This window comes from Girardinichthys multiradiatus, chromosome 19 (genome assembly GCF_021462225.1).
Source record: "Girardinichthys multiradiatus isolate DD_20200921_A chromosome 19, DD_fGirMul_XY1, whole genome shotgun sequence".
In the NCBI taxonomy this organism is placed as follows: Eukaryota; Metazoa; Chordata; class Actinopteri; order Cyprinodontiformes; family Goodeidae; genus Girardinichthys; species Girardinichthys multiradiatus.
Genome location: NC_061811.1, coordinates 20,438,924 through 20,459,109, shown reverse-complemented (window position 1 = coordinate 20,459,109; position 20,186 = coordinate 20,438,924). Strand labels below are relative to the sequence as shown.

Here is a 20,186-nt window from a genome sequence, read left to right as displayed (position 1 = left end):
TCTCTGTTGCAACCTTCTGATGACATTCTGTGATACTCTTAGCTCAGTTGCCACTTCCATCTGAGAACGTCTTGTTTGAAGCCTTGTTTGAACAAGGTGAAGCTACAACTAGGCCACTTGAGGAGCTCTGGACAGAGTGCATTTTCAGACAAAGAAAGTTTTTCATGTTAAATGCAAAATATATATATATTTTGTTCAATTTTCGCATAATTACTGCTCTAAGTGGATTGTTCTTTAAGCAATTGGCATGTTTCAGAGTCTGTATACTCCAGTTGACGATTATTTCAATAACTGATTAATCATGATTAATCCGATTAATTGTTTCAGCCCTAACTGTTGATCAATTTTGTGTTGTCTTGGTGGCATGATGTCAAAATGTGAACAGTATGATGTGAAGGTTGAACCATGAAATTTATCGGTTTATTTATAGATCAAACTGCAGTGAATTTTACTGTAAAGCTCCATGCATGTTTTTGGTTTTGATCGAGTTACATTTTCCGGTTACCATGGCACCAACCATGAGACCTCTTGTACAGTTTATAAAAAATCCAAATGACAAAACACAAACAACATATTTAAATGTTTTGTTATTTATTAAAAAAGTCAAGTAATTAAATGTAACTATTATTTGTGAGAAACTAGAGAAGTAATAACCGCCCTCAGTCCTCTCTGTAGAGCTGATGAAGTTCATTGCTTTGTCTTTAAGTCTGATTCTTAAAACGTGGAAGACGATTCTAGAAACAGACTGTGAATTTTAAACATGCTTACACAGATCTTCACATCTTTTTCATCCGTTTCTTGGGTCTCTGGTTAAAGACGGGCGACGTTCCCATCAGCGAGTCAGGTGAATGCGAAGCGTAGCTGCCTTCAGATGCTGCCCCTCCTGGTGAAGGCGCCATGGCTCCTCCAGACTCACTCATGGTGGACATGGGACCCCCCTCTTCGAACACGTCTCCGCTCAGGACGCCGTGGTGGTGATGATGGTGGCCAGCGCCCTGACCTTCTTCACCATCCTGCGGTTCCATCTTTACTTGGGGCCAAAGGGGGGAGTTGTTGGCCCCGCCGCCACCTTGTGAAGAAAGAGAAATTAAAACTGCAGTTGTCATTCTGAACCAAAAATATATTCAATTCAATTCAAATTCAAAAATACTTTATTAATCCCAAAGGTAAATTAAATGTTGTTATAGCTCATATTATGAAGGTTTCCTCAAAGAGACGTTGTAGATGCTGATGGCTGTCGGCAGGAAGGATCTCCTGTAGCGCTCTGTCTTACAGCAGATCTGAAGAAGCTTGTTGTAGGACAGTCTGATGAAGTGGATGCTCAGGGTTCTCCATAATGTTCTTCATTTTATGAAGAATCCGTCTTTCCACAATGATCTCCAGAGGTTCCAGGGGAGTCTCCAGAACAGAGCCAGCCTTTTTTATCAGCTTGTTGAGCTTTTTTAAGTCCCTGGCTCTGATGCTGCTTCCCCAGCAGATGATGGCAGAAGAGATCACACTTTCCACAACAGACTTATAGGAGATATGCAGCATCTTGCTGCAAACACCAAAGGACCTAAGCTTCCTCAAGAAGTACAGTCTGCTCTGTCCCTTCTTGTAGATGGCTTCACAGTTGCATCTCCACTCTAGTCTGTTGTCCAGGTGAACACCGAGGTATTTATACTCCTCCACCACCTCCACCTCTTCTCCCATGATGGAAATAGTTTTTGACTTATTCCTGTTTCTCTTAAAATCTGCAATCATCTCTTTTGTTTAGTCACGTTCAACATGAGATGATTGTTTCCACACCATGTCACAAAGCGGTCCACCACCTTCCTGTACTCAGCTTCTTGTCCATCTCTGATCCACGCCACGACTGCAGAATCATCCGAGTATTTCTGCGGATGACAGGAGTCTGTCTTGTACTGGAAGTCTGAGGTGTACAGAGTGAAAAGGAATGGTGAGAGTACCGTCCCCTGTGGTGCTCCTGTGCTGCTGACTACCTGGTTAGACTCACAACCCTTCAGTCTCACAAACTGTGGTCTGTTTGTCAGGTAGTCTTTAATCCAGGAGATTGTTGAGGCCTCCACCTGAGTCTTCTGAAGTTTCTGACAAAGCAAATCAGGTTGGATTGTATTAAATGCACTGGAGAAATCAAAGAACATGATCCTCACAGTGCTGCTGGCTTTGTCCAGATGACAGTGGGTTTGTTGAAGCAGGTGTATGATGGCATCTTCAACTCTAACTCCACAGCGATAAGCAAACTGAAGGGGTCCTGATGGTTTACTGTTTGCTTACTCAGGTGGACCAACAGGAGTCTCTCTAGGACCTTCATGATGTGAGATGTCAGGGCAACAGGTCTATAGTCATTGAGGACTGATGGGTGAGTTTTATTTGGTACTGGAACAAGACAGGAGGTCTTCCACAACACTGGAACCTTCTTCTGGGCCAGGCTAAGGTTGAAGAGATGCTGCAGAATCCCACAGAACTGCTCTGCACAGGCCTTCAGGACTCTAGGGCTGACATGATCTGGACCTGCAGCCTTATTCCTATTCAGTCTCTCCAGTTGACTCTTCACTTGACTTCTTGAGACACACAGGTGGAAGGGGGAAGCAAAGGAAGCATCAGCATCTTCTGATATGGTTGAAGGCAAACATGTAGAAGCAGAAGGGTCTAGGGCTGAGGTGGAAGATAAAAAATGTGAGGTGTTACTGGACAGCTGTGGGTCCTGTGGGTCAAAGGAAGGTGGAATGTCTGTTTGGCTGTGAGCAGGAGAGGAGGATGCGAAGCTTGTTTCTGAACGGAACCTATTGAAGAATGTGTTCAGTTCATTGGCTCTGTCCAGACCTCCATCGGTCTGATCATCCTTCTGCTTGAAGCCTGTGATCTTCTTCATCCCTGTCCACACATCTCTGATAAAGTTTTGCTGGAGCTTGCTTTCCAGCTTCTTCTTGTACACCTCCTTGCTGTCTCTTATTTATATATATCTTATATATATCTTATCTATATATATTTTTATTAATTAAATCTTGATTTGAAGAAGGTGCTCCTGCTTTTAGGCAACCGTTATTATTACTGCCAACTCAAAAGTCATCTTTGCCAAGCTAATAATATCAGTTTGCAGCCTCAGCACACAACTCCGCTCTCTAAGTTTCAATTGCACTTCCAAAAGTACTGTGAACTCTATGTTCTGCACAAATAAAAATCCACCTTTCTTGTAGAGTTGCATAATTTAAGAAAACCTTTTAAAACAAGTCAAGAATCTTAAAGCGCCAACTTTTTCCAACCCCTGTTGATTTCTCTTGGTCGAGTCTACAGTGATCTGGACTGTGGCTGGACATGCAAAGACTGCGATCCAAGCACAACATAGAATTAAGCTTTCAGTTTCCAGATTTATTATATACAGTGTATGAACATTCTTATAATGTGTTAATGTAAAATACAAATGTCTAATCTTTTCTAATCTGTGTGACATACAGTATATATCCTTAACAACTGGATGAAAAAGGGGGAGAAATATAAAACTTAAAAGAACTGCTATAGGCTTCTATAAGCATCAGCAATATTTACCTGCTCTATATTGCAAAGGTTCTCCACATCTATCAGACTGTAAAGACATCTCTTGCCCACAGCCCTGATCAGGGTCAGGTTTTGTTCTGAATTTAGGTCTAGACGGTTCCAAAATCATGATTTGTTTCTGGGAAAGCCATTCTTTTGTTAATTTGGATGTTTGATTGGATTTACTGCGATGTTGAATAACAAAGTCCCTCTTCATCTTCAGTTTTTAGGCCAAACCCAATAAATTTATGGTATTTAGTCAAAACTCACTGGTATTTTTAACAGTTCATAAAAACCTACGTTCAACTGGAAGAAAAACAATCCCACAGCACGATGCTGTCACCACCATGTGTTACTACATGATGTTCTTCTCTGTGTAATGTCCAGTATATACTACTATATATAAATGCTGCTGAGTTGAACCCTTCTCCTGATTGATATCTTTGTACAATTTGATCCTTTGTAACTTCTTTGCAAATATGGATTTTACTAAATGATGCAAATAATTAAATGTCAGGAAATTCCCACCCTGACAGGCACAATTTTACATCAGTTTAATCAAATTCTCTATAATTGGTGTAAAGTGTGAACTTAAGACTGAAGGCTGAAACCGAATCAAAAGGTCGCCTCTAGTGTGCACACCTATGTCTCCAGGTTACTGCAGCCATCGGATTTGTTTGTTTTTCAGTTGAATCTTTGGTATTTATGTCACATTACAGGAAGTTTTGAAATAAATTATCAAGGTCTAAAATGCTAGTCACATCTGACCTCCAGATGCAGACAGCAGTGGTCTCACCTGAAGTGTGAGGGGAGTGGTCACCATCCAAGCCTGAAGCCAGCCTCTCAGCATGGGCCCCGAGAACCCCCATGGGCAAAGCCTGGTCCCCAGAGGCCAGATCGGCCTCGAGCTCCTCACTTACAGGGAAGGGAATGTCACTCATGGGCTCCTCCTTGATCCCTAGAGGTTTGGAATCATCCAAAGCTTTCTCCGGATTCACCAGCCGCTCATATTCTTCTGACAGTTCTTTGGTAACCTAGAAGAAAAAAACTGCTATTCCTGTTTTCTGCTGGTAATAGAATCGAGATAAACCTGTAAATCATCTCACCTGCAGCATGTAGCTGTGATAGTCCTTAATCCTCACTTGCCAGAAGCGCTGGAGGGCCAGCATGCTGCCAATGCCCACCTCGTGGAACACCTGCTCCACCACGTCTGGGAAGGGAGTGGCTCCCAGGCGAGCCTCACGGTCCACCGCCACCCGCAGCAGCTGGGTGAGGCGCAGGTAATGTTCGTGGACCAGGTCGGTTAGGGTCTCCAGGACGCATTCCTGGGCAGACTCAAAGCCCGCATGAGCCAGCACTGTGGCCACTGACTGATAGAGAAGCTGCCTGCAGGAGGGCCAGCTCAGCTCTGTGACCGGTTCACCTTTACCTCTGTAAAAACAAGAAGTTATTCTTCTGCACAGAAGTCTTGTCTTACAGTGTCTTGTGAAAGTATTCTCAAACCTTGAACTTTTTCACATGTTGTAACATTACCACCACAAATTTCAATGTATTTTGTTGGGATTTCATATGACAGACCAACACAAAAAAGTGCATAACTGTAAAGTGGAAAGAAAATAATAAAAGGTTATCCACCTTTTTGACAAACATAAATTGAAGTGCAAGTCTTCTTGGGAATTGTTTTTACCAGACTGAAGTTTTTGCCAATTCTTCTTTGCAATGCAGCTCAACCTGTCTTGCCATAGAACTCAATTTTAAATAGGTGTGGTCTTTGACTGGACCATTGAAACACATGAATAAACCCTGAGACTGTCCTTCCCATTAAAGCTTTGGCTGTATGTTCAGGGTCCTTGTCCTGCTGGAAATCAAACTCAAGTTTCTTTGCAGCCTCTAACTGCTTTTTTCCAGGATTTCCAACACTTTTGAACAGTGTTCAAAAGGGATGGGCTTTTCATGGTAATGTGCACTGTTTTAAATTACACAAAGCCTTTCTCATGTCAGCTAAAGCTCAATTCTGGTCCCATCTGACCTTCCACATGTTTGATGACTTGTGGATGGCAAACAAACAGGACTTCTTGAGGCTTCCTTTCGGTTGCTCTTCCAAAAAGGCCAGCACTCTAGAGTGCATAAGTAATTGTGGTGCTGTTGATGTGAATCCCCACAGCTCCTCCAGAGTAACAACGAACCCTTTAACTGCTTCTCTGATTAATGCTCTCCTTGCCTGGCCTGTCAGTTTAAATGGACGATCATTTCTTGATAGGTTTACAGTTGTGCTATATAGGGCTGCACAATATATAGTGATCATATCATCACAGCAATATCACAATGTACTGAATTAATACAGAAGACTGGCGAGTGTCATGAGTTCACATACGGCCTGCCAATGGAATATTTAGCCTGTTTGATTGAGTCTTACTGGAGGTGATGCTCACGTATGTCATACATAACAGTGCCCAAGACGCTAAAGGTGTTGGAGGCACAGGTGAGAGAGAGAGGAAAGAGGAAAATGTGGATTTTTCCCAACTGATATTGTCATCACAACACTTCTGAATAAAATATTTTTAATATGCCATACTCTTTCCATTTTCACATGATGGCTTGAACAGTGCTCTGAGAGATGTTCAGAGCTTGGGTTAATGTTTTATACCCTAACCCTGATTTAAACTTCTTTCATAGCAATATCGCTCACATTTTTTAAGCCTATAAGGGTAAAAGGGGCTAAATACAAATGCAAGCCACACTTTTCAGATTTTTTTTTGTTAGAAACATAGAAAATTATGTATCATTTCTCTTTGTATCCACTACTTTGTGTCGGCCAATTACATAAAATTCCAATAAAATACACTAACGTTTTTAGTTATATTGTTTTGAAAACTAAAAAGATTTGAGTATAAATACTTTTTGCAAGGTACTGTATCAGTCATGGGTGAAATGTTTAAAATTAAAGAGCTGTTATGTCAAACTTACTTGTAGAATTCACTTTCAGGATCACTATGGCGAAGCTGAAAGGGCTGGTGGGGATCTTTGCTGTCTACAGGCAGCAGATCATCAGGCACGGCAGGTGGAGTGGGAGGACGCAGCGGGAGGGTGGCTTCAGCCTCCTCTGGCCGGCTGCCGCCCTCAGAGGCTGCCGAGCTCTGACCCTGAGCCTGGCCCTGAGCTGCCGCCAGGAGAGCACGCAGGCGGCGGGCGTGCTGGCACAGCTGCACCGTATGGATGGTGAGGCTGCACGGCTCTGAGGGGATGTCCAGCATCGTGGTGGGCCGGGGGCGCTGGGCCGAGGGCTGGTGCAGTGGAGGGTCCTGCATCTCCACAGAGCGAAACTCACGCTGGAGCAGGTCAAAGGAGCTACGACTCGGGGGAGCCCCTGAGGGCCCAGGGATCTCACCCCAGTAGCGCATCATGATCGATTCACACTTGAGTCAAGGCTGAAAATAAAAGCAGGGAGAATAAATATATTCATTATAAGCCATAATATGCTTAGGTTGATTAAGAATGTAAAAACTTATAATTAAAAAACAAAAAATTAAGACAGAATTAACCGACATACAATGCATTGCACAAATATTAATACTTCTTGAACTTTTAATATTTTGTCACATTACAACCACAAACTGCAATGTATTCTGATGGGATTTTATTTGCAGACCTTAAAGTATTGTATAACATCGTTTATGGAAAGAAAATGATAAATGGTTTTCAGAACTTTTTACCAGTAAAAATCTAGGAAGTCTGGCATCTATTTGTATTCAGCGCCCTTTCCTCTGGTACCCCTGAATAAAATCCAGTACAGCTAACTGTCACCTAATTACTAAACAGAGTTCAAATCCTGGAACTCCAACTATTATGTGAAGGCCTGAGAGGTTTGTTAGAGAACTTTAATGAACAAACATCATCACAAGGACATTATGGGCCTTGTAGAGGGCAAAGTAAACATTTGGAATTAGGTGCTCTAATCAGATAAGGGTGAAACTGAACTTTTTGGCCTCTTTGTGTGGCAGAAAACACTGCACGCCACCATAAACACATCATTCTCACGGTGAAACATGGTGGTGGCAGCATCATGCTGTGGCGATGCTTTTTTTTAAAGCACATACAGGGAGGCTGCTCAGAGTTGAAGGGTAAATTGATGATGTTAAACATGGGGCACAGATGGCCAAGTCAAAGTTCAGATCTAGATCCAATTGAGAAACTGAGGCAGATACTCTCAATTTAATCTCTTGAGCTTGCACCACTTTCATGGGCAAGAAATGTGTCATTATAGGTGCAAAGCTGGAAAAGAAAGAAAAACTTGCAGCTTTAATTGCACCAAAACGTGGTTCTACAACGTGCTGACTCAGGGTGGCAATCTACAAATGCTAAACTTTAAATGTCTTATTTGTAAAATACACTAAAATGCATGCATCCTTCCACTAAATCATTATGCGATTATTTATGTTGATCTATCTCCAAAAATCCCCCCCCCCCAAAAAAAAAATACACAAAACGTTACATTGAAGCTTGTGGTTGTAACTTACACACAATAGAGAAACGTTAAATGGGTCTGAATAGGTTTGCAAGGTACCGTAACCTAGAGAAACTGTTCTCTATAAACAAACCATCTAAACATTTTAATCTATTAGACATTTTATGTTGACCAGCAGTTGCTATTCCACCTGGTTTAGTCCAAATATCGAGAAATAATTTATCACCTGATGTAGATGGTCAGACTGACTGGCATCTGAAGGAGCATCCACGTAAAACTCGATAGAGACTGATGGCAATCATTTAATAAAGCGGTTTTAATATGTAATAATTCATTCTTTTTCCATTTCACGATAGCCGAATTATGGATATCCTCTCGCTTATTCATTTGAACTGAAGAAATTCATCTAAGATACCATTTTACATATGGATATTTTGAGGAAAACAAAACATATCAAATTTCTAAGTGGAGTTTGGTGTTGCAAAAAAAAAAAAAACAGGCAAAACGAATTAATATTATACGAAGACGGAAAGCAGCTAAACTAATAACAACACACTTTTTGTGCGTGTTTCGTTATATAAATAATAAATATATAAAATAAAAATTGGACGTTACCCTCGGATAACTTTAAGCCAAAACGTCTTCAGCGTTGAACGGAAGCTGGACAGCAACTAGCTGATTTGAACGAGGCTGAAGTCCGTATCTGATTCGTTGCTCCTGAATCAGTTCTTCATTAAAGGGCCATTCCGGAGCTTTTAAGAAAGTAAGATCTAAAGTGCATTATTTGACACTGCCCAAAGACTTACGGTGCATTTTATTTTAAACCTACATTTTATTTGTAGAGGCAAGATTTCTATCCTGTTTTGAGCATGTAGACCAAATTAGATTGGGTCCAGTATATAAACTCCAGTCCTTTGAATGGTCAAATCTGCACTGGATCATTCTACATCGAAGTCAAATTATTTCAAATATGGATTCTTTTTTGTTCAGACCTTTTCTTTAAACCCAAAAATAGAATAACAAGCATTAAAAACAAACATCTGAATATTGTTTGAAAATAGTATTTACGTTCGACCTCAGTGAACGTGTTAAAAAAGGCCTCCAGTAAGGACCAGAGTTAAGCAACATTAATCTGACACATAAGAACGTGAATGATTAAGAAGTTTTTAAGTCATTTTTAAAAATCTCTGAATTTGGGAAAAAAGGAAAGCCTTTGAAAGATAAAACAAAAGATAATCTGATGATTTAAGGATAGCCAATTATAGGCTAATATTTATTTAGTCTGGATTTACCTGTTTTGCCATTTTTAATTATCAAAGAAAGAAAGAAAGAAAGAAAGAAAGAAAGAAAATGAATGAATGAATTTGTATTTGGGACAAATCATCCAAAATTGACAATACTAATTACTTCAAATTTAGATCTACAGCTGGTGAAATAGTCAGTCGGTGGTAATTTAATTTAATTTGACACGAATCGGATGCTGACTTCAGCGTTGTGTCATCTTTCTTGTCCGTGCTTCACAAGCCTTCTTGCAGAAGAGTTCCATTACGTGTTAAATTCAGACTTAAATATCAGTAAAATTATATCCATCGTGCTTTAAACGATAAATTGAATGTATTTTAATTAAATGTTTTGTCTTTGTTTTTGAGTCGAGAACATTTTCTTTATTAGGCGCTTAATATCCGGGCTTATTTTACAGTTGCACCAAATAAACTTAAACGCTCCTTCCCCTCAATCAGACGTGAGGTAAATATGGAGGAAGAAACACAATCTGGAGTGGAAACAAAGGACAATTTGGACACTGAAGATGGGGACAATCGCGCAGAGAAAGAAGCAGCTAAATCTGAGACAGAGAAAGGGGAAACCTTTAAAAAACCGGCTATATTTGCGGCGCCTTCGCTAGCTAACAAACGCATAAACATCGTAGCAGAAAATAAGGTGGACAATGTGTGTGAGACTGCTTCTGATGCTGTTGCTGGGGAAAAAGAGCGACATGATGACACAGATCTCGGCAAAATTAAGAAACAAGAAGTTAAAGCGAAGGGTGCTCCTTTCAAAGGTGGGAACTTCCCCCCTTTGCCGTACACAGAGCCCCCCTGGGGGGGTCCTTCACCAGAATCTCCATACGCTCTGGAGATTCTCAAAAACGGCACCATAGTGGACACTGTGCCTCTGACACAGCGAAGCTATTTCGTGGTCGGGCGGCTGCCTGTGTGCGATGTCTCCCTGGAGCACCCGTCCATCTCCAGGTACCATGCGGTGATCCAGTACCGAGGCCAGGCCGGGGAGGAGGGCTGCGTCGGCGAGGAGAGCGGCTTCTACATCCACGACCTGGGCAGCACCCACGGCACGGTGGTCAACAAGAACAAGGTTCCCCCGAAGACCTACATCAGACTGAGGGTGGGACATGTGTTAAAGTTTGGAGGGAGCACTAGGCTATTTATCCTGCAGGTAGGTCTTCTGCTCATCACTGGTGGCCAGGCTCAGTTCTAACTCCAGAAACCAAGAATAATGTCATGCATTTGCACTGTGCAGAAATACGAGATTAACGAGTCTTCCTTCAGCCGTCTTATTGTGTTAAAATGGGGGAAACTAAGAACAAACCATGATTCAATAGAAACGGTAATTCTCAGTGGCAGCTTTCAATATGATTTTAGCAGCCTGAAACAACATGGAGGAATTTTGGCCTAACAGACTTTTGTTTCACTCCAGCTTCCTCCCACAGTCCAAAAACATGACTGTTAGGTTAATTGGTCTCTCTAAATTGTCCTTAGGTGTGAATGAGTGTGTGCATTGTTGTTCATCCTCCGTGTCTCTGTGTTGTCCTGCGATGGCCTGATGACCTGTCCAGGGTGTACCCCGCTTCTCGCCCGTAGACCGCTGGAGATGGGCACCGGGTATAGACGATGGATGGATTGATTTTTGTTTCTGAACAGCTCTCTGAAGGTCCCACCATAGGATTTAAATCCGGTTGAAGTCTGGACTTTCCCTGTGCTGCTGCTGGGATTATTGTCCAGTTAGGGACACGCTTTGTATTAGTGTATGTTTTCATATTTGGTTCCTCTGCACAATTTTACGCATCACTGATTTCTTCTTCAACATACACAATTGCCATAACGAACTTACTGTTGTTCCTATTATTGACTGCAAGGTGACCAGGTCCAAATCATCACCGCTCCAACACATGACTGTGGGAATGAGGTGTTTATGCTGACATGCATGTTTGGTTTTCCCCAGACATGGTGCCCTGCATTATGAAAGAACATCTCCTCTTTGTACATTTATTTTCCCTCAAATATATGTTACTGGTGTGTATGTGAAATACTGGCTCACGCACTCCTTTCTGTTTTGGTCTTCTCTTTCCAAAGGAGATTGTTTCAGACGTCTTGATGCTCACTTAGACTCAGTTTTGCAAGCCTAAGTTGTGCTGCCTTGTTCTTTTTAAGAAGAAGACTTTTTAAGACCCAATATGGATGAATTTACTCTCTTCACTATAGCTGTAACATATACCGCCAAATACAGGAAGGCCGCTTAGGTCCAAATCCATTAAGACATTTGCTTTGCTTGTATTCTCAAATTCTATAGATTATCAATATAAAAAAATAGATAAGCCGAATGCCATTTTCATTTTTAAAATATAGGGTTTCTCTTTTCAAACAAGTCTTGCGGGGCAGCACAATTTACCTTTTAAAATGAATACATATCTTTACACTGCAGATTAGCAAACTGGCCAAACTCCTGCTTTTATAGAGCTGGTCACACTGATGATGATCAGTTAATCAATTGAGATAAACAGCACCTCACTGCTATTTTCCTCTCTCAAATCCTAGTAAGCCGCAAGGGTGTACTTATTTTCATATCATGATTACATTTCTAGTCGTGAAAGAGGTTGTATTAAAAAAAACAAACTGAAACCTGACCAGTTGGGTAACTGAAATCGTTTCCTCATCATTAGAGCTGTTCGAACTAAAAAGTAAAGAAAATAAAAGGAAATATGTTCTTTTTTTTTTAATAGAAAAAACAGAAATAATGTTCAAGGTTTTTCCCAATTCAAGGCCCCTTCCCTTTTCCTCTACAGGGTCCGGAGTCTGACGAGGAAGAGGAGTCTAAGCTGACAGTGACAGAGCTGAGGGAGCGAGCCTGCAAACAGAGAGCAGAGCTGGAGAAGAGGATGATGGGAGATCTTTCTGATGGAGAGGAGGATGAGGAAGAAGGGGAAGGCAAAAAGAGCCAGAGCGAAGGATCAAATGAAGACTCTGGATGCACCTGGGGAATGGGTTAGCGAATGTGCTTTGGAGTCTATCTTCTTTTTTTTTTTGGTTAAAGGATAAACACTTTATTCTCTTCATTTGATGCTTCTACGTCCATGAATTCATCCTGCAGAAGAAGATGCAGCTCCAGAGGAAGACGAGAACGAGGAAAACCCCTTTTCAACAGAGTTCCACGAAGACCAGGAGGCGGCTTACCTGAAAGACCCGAAGAAGGCTCTGCAGGGATTCTACGACAGAGAGGGTGACTTCCTGCAGAACCCAGATGTCTCTTTTTTTTATTGAGTCTCGTCTGAATGTCTAACCTGGGATTTCTGTCTGCAGGCGAGGAGCTGGAGTTTGAGTATGAAGACAAAAATCATGGCACGTGGCTCTGCAGGATCAAGTAAGTGACCTTAAGCACCCATGTCATGAGTTTTCTTAAAATCATCTTTGAACTTTATAGATGTTCTTCATCAGGCTGCCAGTGGATGATGCCGTGGGCCGACAGCTGGTTGCAGAAGTGACCCACACGGGGAAGAAGAAGGAGGCTGCCATTCAGTGCTGTCTGGAGGCCTGTCGGATTCTAGAGGCCCGAGGGCTGCTGAGGCAGGAAGCAAGTGAGAGCTCGGCCCGGAGAAAAACGTCTGGCGATGCTGTAATTCTGGTGGAGTCTGCTGTTAAAGCTGCCTCTGGTTTCAGTTTCACGCAAACGGAAGAAGAAAAACTGGGAGGATGAGGACTACTACGACAGCGACGACGACACTTTCCTGGATCGGACCGGCACCGTGGAGAGGAAGAGGCAGGAGCGAATGAAGAAGGCTGGGAAGATCGAGGAGCGGGCTGAGACCTATGAATCTTTGGTAAACATGACATGCGGTTTTACACACAACCGGTGAACAACAATGGAGAGCAGAAATCCTTATTTGTGTGGAGGAACGTAGGTGCATTTGTATATTATCAAAAAGTTATCAGTGATTCAGTTCAAAAAATGAACGTTATTTAGACTTATTACACACAGGCTGGTATATTTCAAGCATCTATTTCTGTTAATTTTGGTAATTATGGCTTAGTTTCTGAGAAGATTTGAATATTTAACCAGACTAATAATAAAGAGAGGGTAAGCAACAAACCTTCCACCTGTGTGTCTCAAGAAGTCAAGTGAAGAGTCAACTGGAGAGACTGAATAGGAATAAGGCTGCAGGTCCAGATCATGTCAGCCCTAGAGTCCTGAAGGCCTGTGCAGAGCAGTTCTGTGGGATTCTGCAGCACCTCTTCAACCTTAGCCTGGCCCAGAAGAAGGTTCCAGTGTTGTGGAAGACCTCCTGTCTTGTTCCGGTACCAAAGAAAACTCACCCATCAGTCCTCAATGACTATAGACCTGTTGCCCTGACATCTCACATCATGAAGGTCCTAGAGAGACTCCTGTTGGTCCACCTGAGTAAGCAAACAGTAAACCATCAGGACCCCCGTCAGTTTGCTTATTGCTGTGGAGTTGGAGTTGAAGATGCCATCATACACCTGCTTCAACAAACCCACTGTCATCTGGACAAAGCCAGCAGCACTGTGAGGATCATGTTCTTTGATTTCTCCAGTGCATTTAATACAATCCAACCTGATTTGCTTTGTCAGAAACTCCAGAAGACTCAGGTGGAGGCCTCAACAATCTCCTGGATCAAAGACTACCTGACAAACAGACCACAGTTTGTGAGACTGAAGGGTTGTGAGTCTAACCAGGTAGTCAGCAGCACAGGAGCACCACAGGGGACTGTACTCTCACCATTCCTTTTCACTCTGTACACCTCAGACTTCCAGTACAAGACAGACTCCTGTCATCTGCAGAAATACTCGGATGATTCTGCAGTCGTGGCGTGGATCAGAGATGGACAAGAAGCTGAGTACAGGAAGGTGGTGGACCGCTTTGTGGCATAGTGTGGAAACAATCATCTCATTTTGAACGTGACTAAAACAAAGGAGATGATTGTAGATTTTAAGAGAAACAGGAATAAGTCAAAAACTATTTCTATCATGGCAGAAGAAGTGGAGGTGGTGGAGGAGTATAAATACCTTGGTGTTCACCTGGACAATAGACTAGAGTGGAGATGCAACTGTGAAGCCATCTACAAGAAGGGACAGAGCTGACTGTACTTCTTGAGGAAGCTTAGGTCCTTTGGTGTTTGCAGCAAGATGCTGCATGTCTTCTATAAGTCTGTTGTGGAAAGTGTAATTTCTTCTGCCATCATCTGCTGGGGAAGCAGCATCAGAGCCAGGGATTTAAAAAAGCTCAACAAGCTGATAAAAAAGGCTGGCTCTGTTCTGGGGACTCCTCTGGAACCTCTGGAGATCATTGTAGAAAGACGGATTCTTCATAAAATGAAGAACATTATGGAGAACCCTGAGCATCCACTTCATGAGACTGTCCTACAACAAGCTTCTTCAGATCTGCTGTAAGACGGAGCGCTACAGGAGATCCTTCCTGCCGACAGCCATCAGCATCTACAACGTCTCTTTGAAGAAACCTTCATAATATGAGCTATAACAACATTTAATTTACCTTTAGGATTAATAATGTATTTTTGAATTTGAATTGAATTGAATTGAAAAGATCATGGTCAAAGAAGCAGGTTTAGGGGGCTTTGTTGGAGCAAATTAGGCATAAAAAGTTTAGTGGAAGAAAGAAATTACGTATATTTACAGAGGTCAAGACTTTTTTTGATGAAGTTCTAATTTATTGAGATGCATTGTATATTATTTTTCAAAAAGCATAAATGTAAACACAAAATTGTCTTCAAGTAATTCTCCTGACCTTTCAAAGGGTTTTTTAAGTTTTCTGTGGACTAATTTTCAGTCTGTACACATGGCCACGATAGCCTATCAGTCCAGTTCATCTTGTCATTGTTTTCTTCAACCGAAACACAAAATCTTTCTTTTTCACAAGTTACACACTTTCCTAAAAGGTTAATATTCAAATGAAAAGTGTGGTATTAGGAAACTACATGTTTTCAGAAATTTGTTAAATCACACAAAATACTGTAACCCTTAAAAAGTGACCTTACATCACTCACGGCAGAAAATACATAAAATAAAACATTAAGTTTAACTCTTAAATAATTAAATTACATGACAGAGGCCAACACAATGAAATTTTATAATATATTGTAAATGTAATAATGAAGAACTGCCTGGACTGCAATAAGTGTTATTATTTAAGTAAAACTTGGTTAATGCAGCATAGAAAGATTTAGAACCTTATTGAAGTTATAATAAAAGTAAAACTAAGTTGTTTTAATTCCTCATTAGTCTACTCATTACCTGGATTCTTTGAATACTATGAACCCAGAGTAGAACGACCATTAATACTTTATCATTTGATTTATTTATTTATTTATTTTTTACAGCAAATCACATTATCATGGAATTCACCAAAATTATTTTCTATTACATGTTTTTCTAACATCATTCAGCCCTAAATATTAGTTAATTTAAAGAAAAACAGGAAGTTTAATTTACATCCATCTTCCACTGGAATACACTTAAATCTGGATCTAAAAGATTTTTTAGGTCATTTCTTTCCGAAGTTGATAGAAAAGTAAAACTTTTGATTAGCGATACAACGATGACAGAATAGGTGGGCGATTTGTGATCAGTGGTTTTGTTAAAACTCTAATCTGGATGTAGGTCGACTTAGATTTCTCTTTAAGAACTACAAACTCCGTGAAATCTTTATGAATTCGATTGTTTAGACTTTTAAAACATTAAATGGTGCTATTTACTGTTCTTCAGGTGGCCAAGCTGTCCTCGGTGGAGAAGGAGCTGGGAGACGCTCAGAAAAAGCTAAGTGGCGCTAAACAAGGTGCGTCATCTTTACCCTCAGACAGGCGACGACATGTTTGTCTTTAGGTCTCCACTTTGAAGAGTCGTTTTGTTTTTTTACTCCTCGCAGACTCTTCAGCTTCCTGCAGCGAGGACTCACTGGACGCCTTCATGACAGCAGTGAGGAACGAGGCTGCGATGGACGTCGTGGAGCGCAGGAAGCTTCACGTACTCGTGGCCGACCTGCGCAAAGAGGCGCAGAGACTTCGTAAACTGGTGGACCTGACACGGCCAGCGCAGATGCCCTCGCTCCTCCCCGGGTGAGATGTTTCTCTTAATCAAAAACTGAAGTGTTTGATTTATAGATCTTTGTAAACCTGAAGCTGCTTTGGTATGATGATAGTGGGAGCTCTGAGCCGGAGAGACCCAAAAAGAGCTTGCCATTGTTTGGAGCCATGAAGGGAGGAAGCAAATTCAAACTGAAAACTGGAACCATCGGGGTAGGTGCTCTAATCACCTGAGATGTGTCTCGTATTGTGCCTCCTGCTCAGCCTCTCCTCTCTACTGCAGAAGCTGCCTCCCAAGCGGCCTAACCTGCCTGCTGAGCTCTTCAACATGAAAGAGCTTCTGCCCGCGGGGGAGGAGGAGGAGGAAGAGGCAGAAGAGGAGAAAGAAACAGAGGAGGTAGAGATGGGTAGACATGGAGATGAAAGCAGCGCCGCCCAGTCTAAATCTGACTGTGAAGAATCCAGCCCTCCTCTGGGTCATCTAAAAGAGTCTGAGGGGTTAAAAGGTAAAAACAGTGGTTTACTCCTATTTTTAGGCAGGTGCTGACTTTTGTCTGCCACTAGGTGGCAGCACTATCTACCAGCCTTCACATAAACACAGGATTCCTCCATGGTTTTCATTTCATTGTTTCAGATTTTTTCCAACGTATTTTTCCGACAGTTTTTTTTTTAAGTTTTTTGGACATCAGAAAATAAAAAGAGGGTAAAAAATAAAAATTGCGGGGTTCAAATTGATGAACTGTATTGATGAACTACAGTCTGGAAATGTATGGAATTTAATTTAAGTATTTTCCAGCTCTCAGTAAGCAGTAATAGTACAGCAAAATGTGTCATGACTTTATTCTCCATCCCACTGTATAGACGTTATCTTTCCTTCCTCCCTTTTGTCCCTCTTTTCAAATGTCCTTTTTTGTCTTTTCATTTCTTCCTTCCAAAGTTCTTATGTCCTTTGGTCCCCCCCCCCTTCTTTTAGACTTCCTTCTAAACGTGCTTCTTTGTGTCCTTTCCTTCCTTCCTTGCATCCTTCCAACCATCCATCTATCTCTCCCTCCCTCTTCTGGTTTGTGAAGGCTCCATATTTGAATCCTGCCACTGTAGACACATCTGCATTGGCTATTTTGTGGGTTGTAACATGCGGTGCTAGAACCTTTTTTCAGGAACAGTAAATTTTTAAATCACCTTAAACCTTTTATGATGACAATATCAATTATATAGTTGTGCTTATGAGGGGCATCTGAAAATCCACTGGGGTTTGAAAATAAAATACATATGTGAGTTTTTAAATAAATTCAAAGGTTCCAACATAGTCTGGAAACATATTGAAGTCCATACTTATCAGATGAGTGGAATATGGGTGGGGGGGTGGCGACATATTTCCTTTTCCAGACTTTTCTTGCTATCTATATCTATCTATCCATCCATCAAACATTCAGTCAAATAATAGATCAGGGTTTATAGAAGAAATAAAGACAATTTTAGAGGTTTATTTTGCAGAAAAGTATTGAGCACAAAAGGGAAAACTTGCAGGATGACCTCCAGCTGCTCACTGCTTCATTGTTTGATTTATTTATTTTTTGTCTATAAAGTTAGATGTAACCTTAATGCTATAATTTCACTTGTGTTGTCCACAGATTTAAAGGCAGGGAGCAACAGAGAGCCAGCAGCAGAGTCCAGTTCCAGGAAGAAGAAGAGAGTGATGGGCCCCAGCAGGGTAGGCACCCTCACATGTGTTACTTAGAAGCGTGTGGGCGCTCAGCAAGAGGTGATTTTAATCCCTGATGTTTCTCCACAGCCTCCGGTGCAGCTTTCGGGACAGTATCCACAAGATGACCCTGATTATTCTGTGTGGCTGCCGCCTGCAGGTAAACAACCGGCCGATCAGCTGACCAAGACCTTAAATTACCCATCAAGCTCATCGGGAGCACTGTGTGAACATTCTTTCTGAACATCGTAAAACATTCCTGTTAACTGTGCCTTTAAACCTGTTCCAAGGTCTGTGCAGGAAGAAATATTTTCCAGGCTGAATGTCGTAAATAGTGCAGCTGAGGAATGCAAATCAAAGTTACTTGAGCAATAAGATAAACATGAATAAAAGGAGTTCTGACACAGCAGCCAGCCAGGAGCTTTTCTTCAGTAACGGATCTGATTAGATGAAGTGATTCACAAACTCCTCTGGTCCCACAGGTCAGACTGGAGACGGTCGCACCCACCTCAACGAGAAGTACGGCTACTGAGGAGTACCAACATGGATGAGCCTTTAGTTCTCATCAGTTCTAGAACTTTGATTGCCGTCTCAGACTGTGACAAACTGGAAACGGCTCATATTCAGCCTCTGAGCAGTGGCAGCGTGCGATTGAATTTTCTCCTTTTTACTTGGACCTGAGCAGAAAATGGGAGGAGGCAAAGCAGTACCTGAATCCAGCTTTCTGTTTTTTAGTTGCTCTTCCTGCAGATAAACCAACCTGACACCCAGTCTGCACCCCACTCCTGTTTGGCTTCACTCGATCGTTGGCGTAACCTTTTACAGTTTTTCCTTCAAAGGGAGGGACAGCATTGAAGCAGCTTTTCTGACCATCTGGACACTTGGATGGCGTACTGGATGAAACGTAAGCTGATAATGACTCAAGCTAAGTGGAGTGTGTGTGTATCCGTGAGCACACACACACACACAGTCCATCCCTCTCAAAGTTCTCTTTAACAAGATTGTCTCAGAGAGCTTGGTGATTCCTTTCTCTGTGAAATCCCACTCAGTGTTGTTTTCTTCTACTTCAGCCACACGTCCCACCCTCTCTGCGACTGGCTTTTAACACAACGATAATAAATGGAAACTTTATTTTGTAAAATAGTACATAAGTACTAAGAGGTTGTTTTTTTTCTTTCTGTCATTATTTAATGACTAGTACTATAAGCTGTAGTACAAGAAGGTCAGTCAGACATTTTTTGTGCACAGTTGCGTTTTTTGTTTCCCAATTGTAGAAAATTTGAACACAAATTGGACGTTTATTTTAGTTGGTTGCAGTTGGTAAAGGGATAGTTCCTATTAAAGTGGGCTTGTTTCTGGCTGGTTCAAGTGATGCTTAGTTACTTTAACTTTTTTTTTTCACATAATATAATGTTTCCATCAAATAGTTACCCAGGCTGGGAATGACCAACATGTTCCATATTTCACATGCAGGGTTCCTCTGCAGTCTGGAAAAGTATGGAATATGAGTTAGGTGTCTTTCAGGACCAGGTAGAGAAAAATGTTTGGATTTTCAGTTTGTTTTCCTGTCCCTTTATTTGCTCATCTGTTTATTTTGTTCATCCCTCCATCCAACTACCCATCAGCTTGTCCATCCAGCCATCGGTAAATACTGTCATTTATCCTTCCACTCTTCCATTTTGCCATCCATTTTTGTCTCTGTCTTTCTTCTATCCATCCTACTAACAATCAGGTTGTCCATCCATCTAGTATTCCATCCATTCTTCCATCTATTCTTTTAATACATCCACCAGGCATCAACGGGCTACACAGTGGACCAGTCTGTAGGACTGTTGCCTTTCAGTAACAGTCGAATCCTGGTCTGGAGTGTTTCTGCATGGATTTGCATCTCTCTGGGTACTCCGGCTTCCTCCCACAATCCAAAAACATGACTGTTTATTGGTTTCTCTTAGGTATGAGTGCATGTATGGTTGTGGGTCTCTGTCTTGCCCTGTGATGGACTGGTGATCTGTCTAGGATGGACCCTGCCTCTTGCCCAATGACCACTGGAAATAGGCACCTGCTACCCTGCAAGGACGGGAGAGTATAAAATGGATGGATTATACCTCAATTACAGTTGCACGTTTTGCTGGAGA

At 41.7% G+C, this 20,186-nt stretch overlaps 2 protein-coding genes across 2 annotated transcripts; one reads left to right on the top strand and one right to left on the bottom strand.

The window, feature by feature from the left end:
- Positions 1-574: 574 nt before the first annotated feature.
- supt7l (SPT7 like, STAGA complex subunit gamma) lies at positions 575-8,752 on the bottom strand. The gene is made up of 5 exons (XM_047392930.1): positions 8,618-8,752; positions 6,505-6,965; positions 4,644-4,968; positions 4,334-4,571; positions 575-1,069 (listed from the first exon to the last, which is right to left on the bottom strand). Exons 2-5 carry the CDS (start codon positions 6,939-6,941, stop codon positions 777-779), a joined length of 1,293 nt encoding a protein of 430 aa, XP_047248886.1. The 5' UTR covers positions 6,942-6,965; positions 8,618-8,752; the 3' UTR covers positions 575-776.
- An 874-nt stretch (positions 8,753-9,626) lies between these two features.
- On the top strand, positions 9,627-19,409 carry LOC124885070 (solute carrier family 4 member 1 adaptor protein). The gene is made up of 13 exons (XM_047393265.1): positions 9,627-10,453; positions 12,081-12,279; positions 12,386-12,514; positions 12,595-12,655; positions 12,730-12,869; positions 12,952-13,112; positions 16,033-16,102; positions 16,193-16,382; positions 16,466-16,562; positions 16,633-16,855; positions 17,981-18,060; positions 18,142-18,211; positions 18,534-19,409. The coding sequence occupies exons 1-13, from the start codon at positions 9,755-9,757 to the stop codon at positions 18,581-18,583; spliced, it is 2,169 nt and encodes a 722-aa protein (XP_047249221.1). The 5' UTR covers positions 9,627-9,754; the 3' UTR covers positions 18,584-19,409.
- The last annotated feature ends 777 nt before the right edge of the window (positions 19,410-20,186 follow it).

Coding starts and splice junctions, on each gene's coding strand:
- supt7l (XM_047392930.1), bottom strand. CDS start 6,941: ATGATGCGCTACTGGGGTGAGATCCCTGGGCCCTCAGGGGCTCCCCCG. Junction 4,969..6,504: donor CCTGAAAGTGAATTCTACAA/GTAAGTTTGACA, acceptor TTGTTTTTACAG/AGGTAAAGGTGAACCGGTCA. Junction 1,070..4,333: donor CCACTCCCCTCACACTTCAG/GTGAGACCACTG, acceptor TTTCTTCACAAG/GTGGCGGCGGGGCCAACAAC.
- LOC124885070 (XM_047393265.1), top strand. CDS start 9,755: ATGGAGGAAGAAACACAATCTGGAGTGGAAACAAAGGACAATTTGGAC. Junction 13,113..16,032: donor CTGAGACCTATGAATCTTTG/GTAAACATGACA, acceptor ACTGTTCTTCAG/GTGGCCAAGCTGTCCTCGGT. Junction 16,103..16,192: donor GCTAAGTGGCGCTAAACAAG/GTGCGTCATCTT, acceptor TACTCCTCGCAG/ACTCTTCAGCTTCCTGCAGC.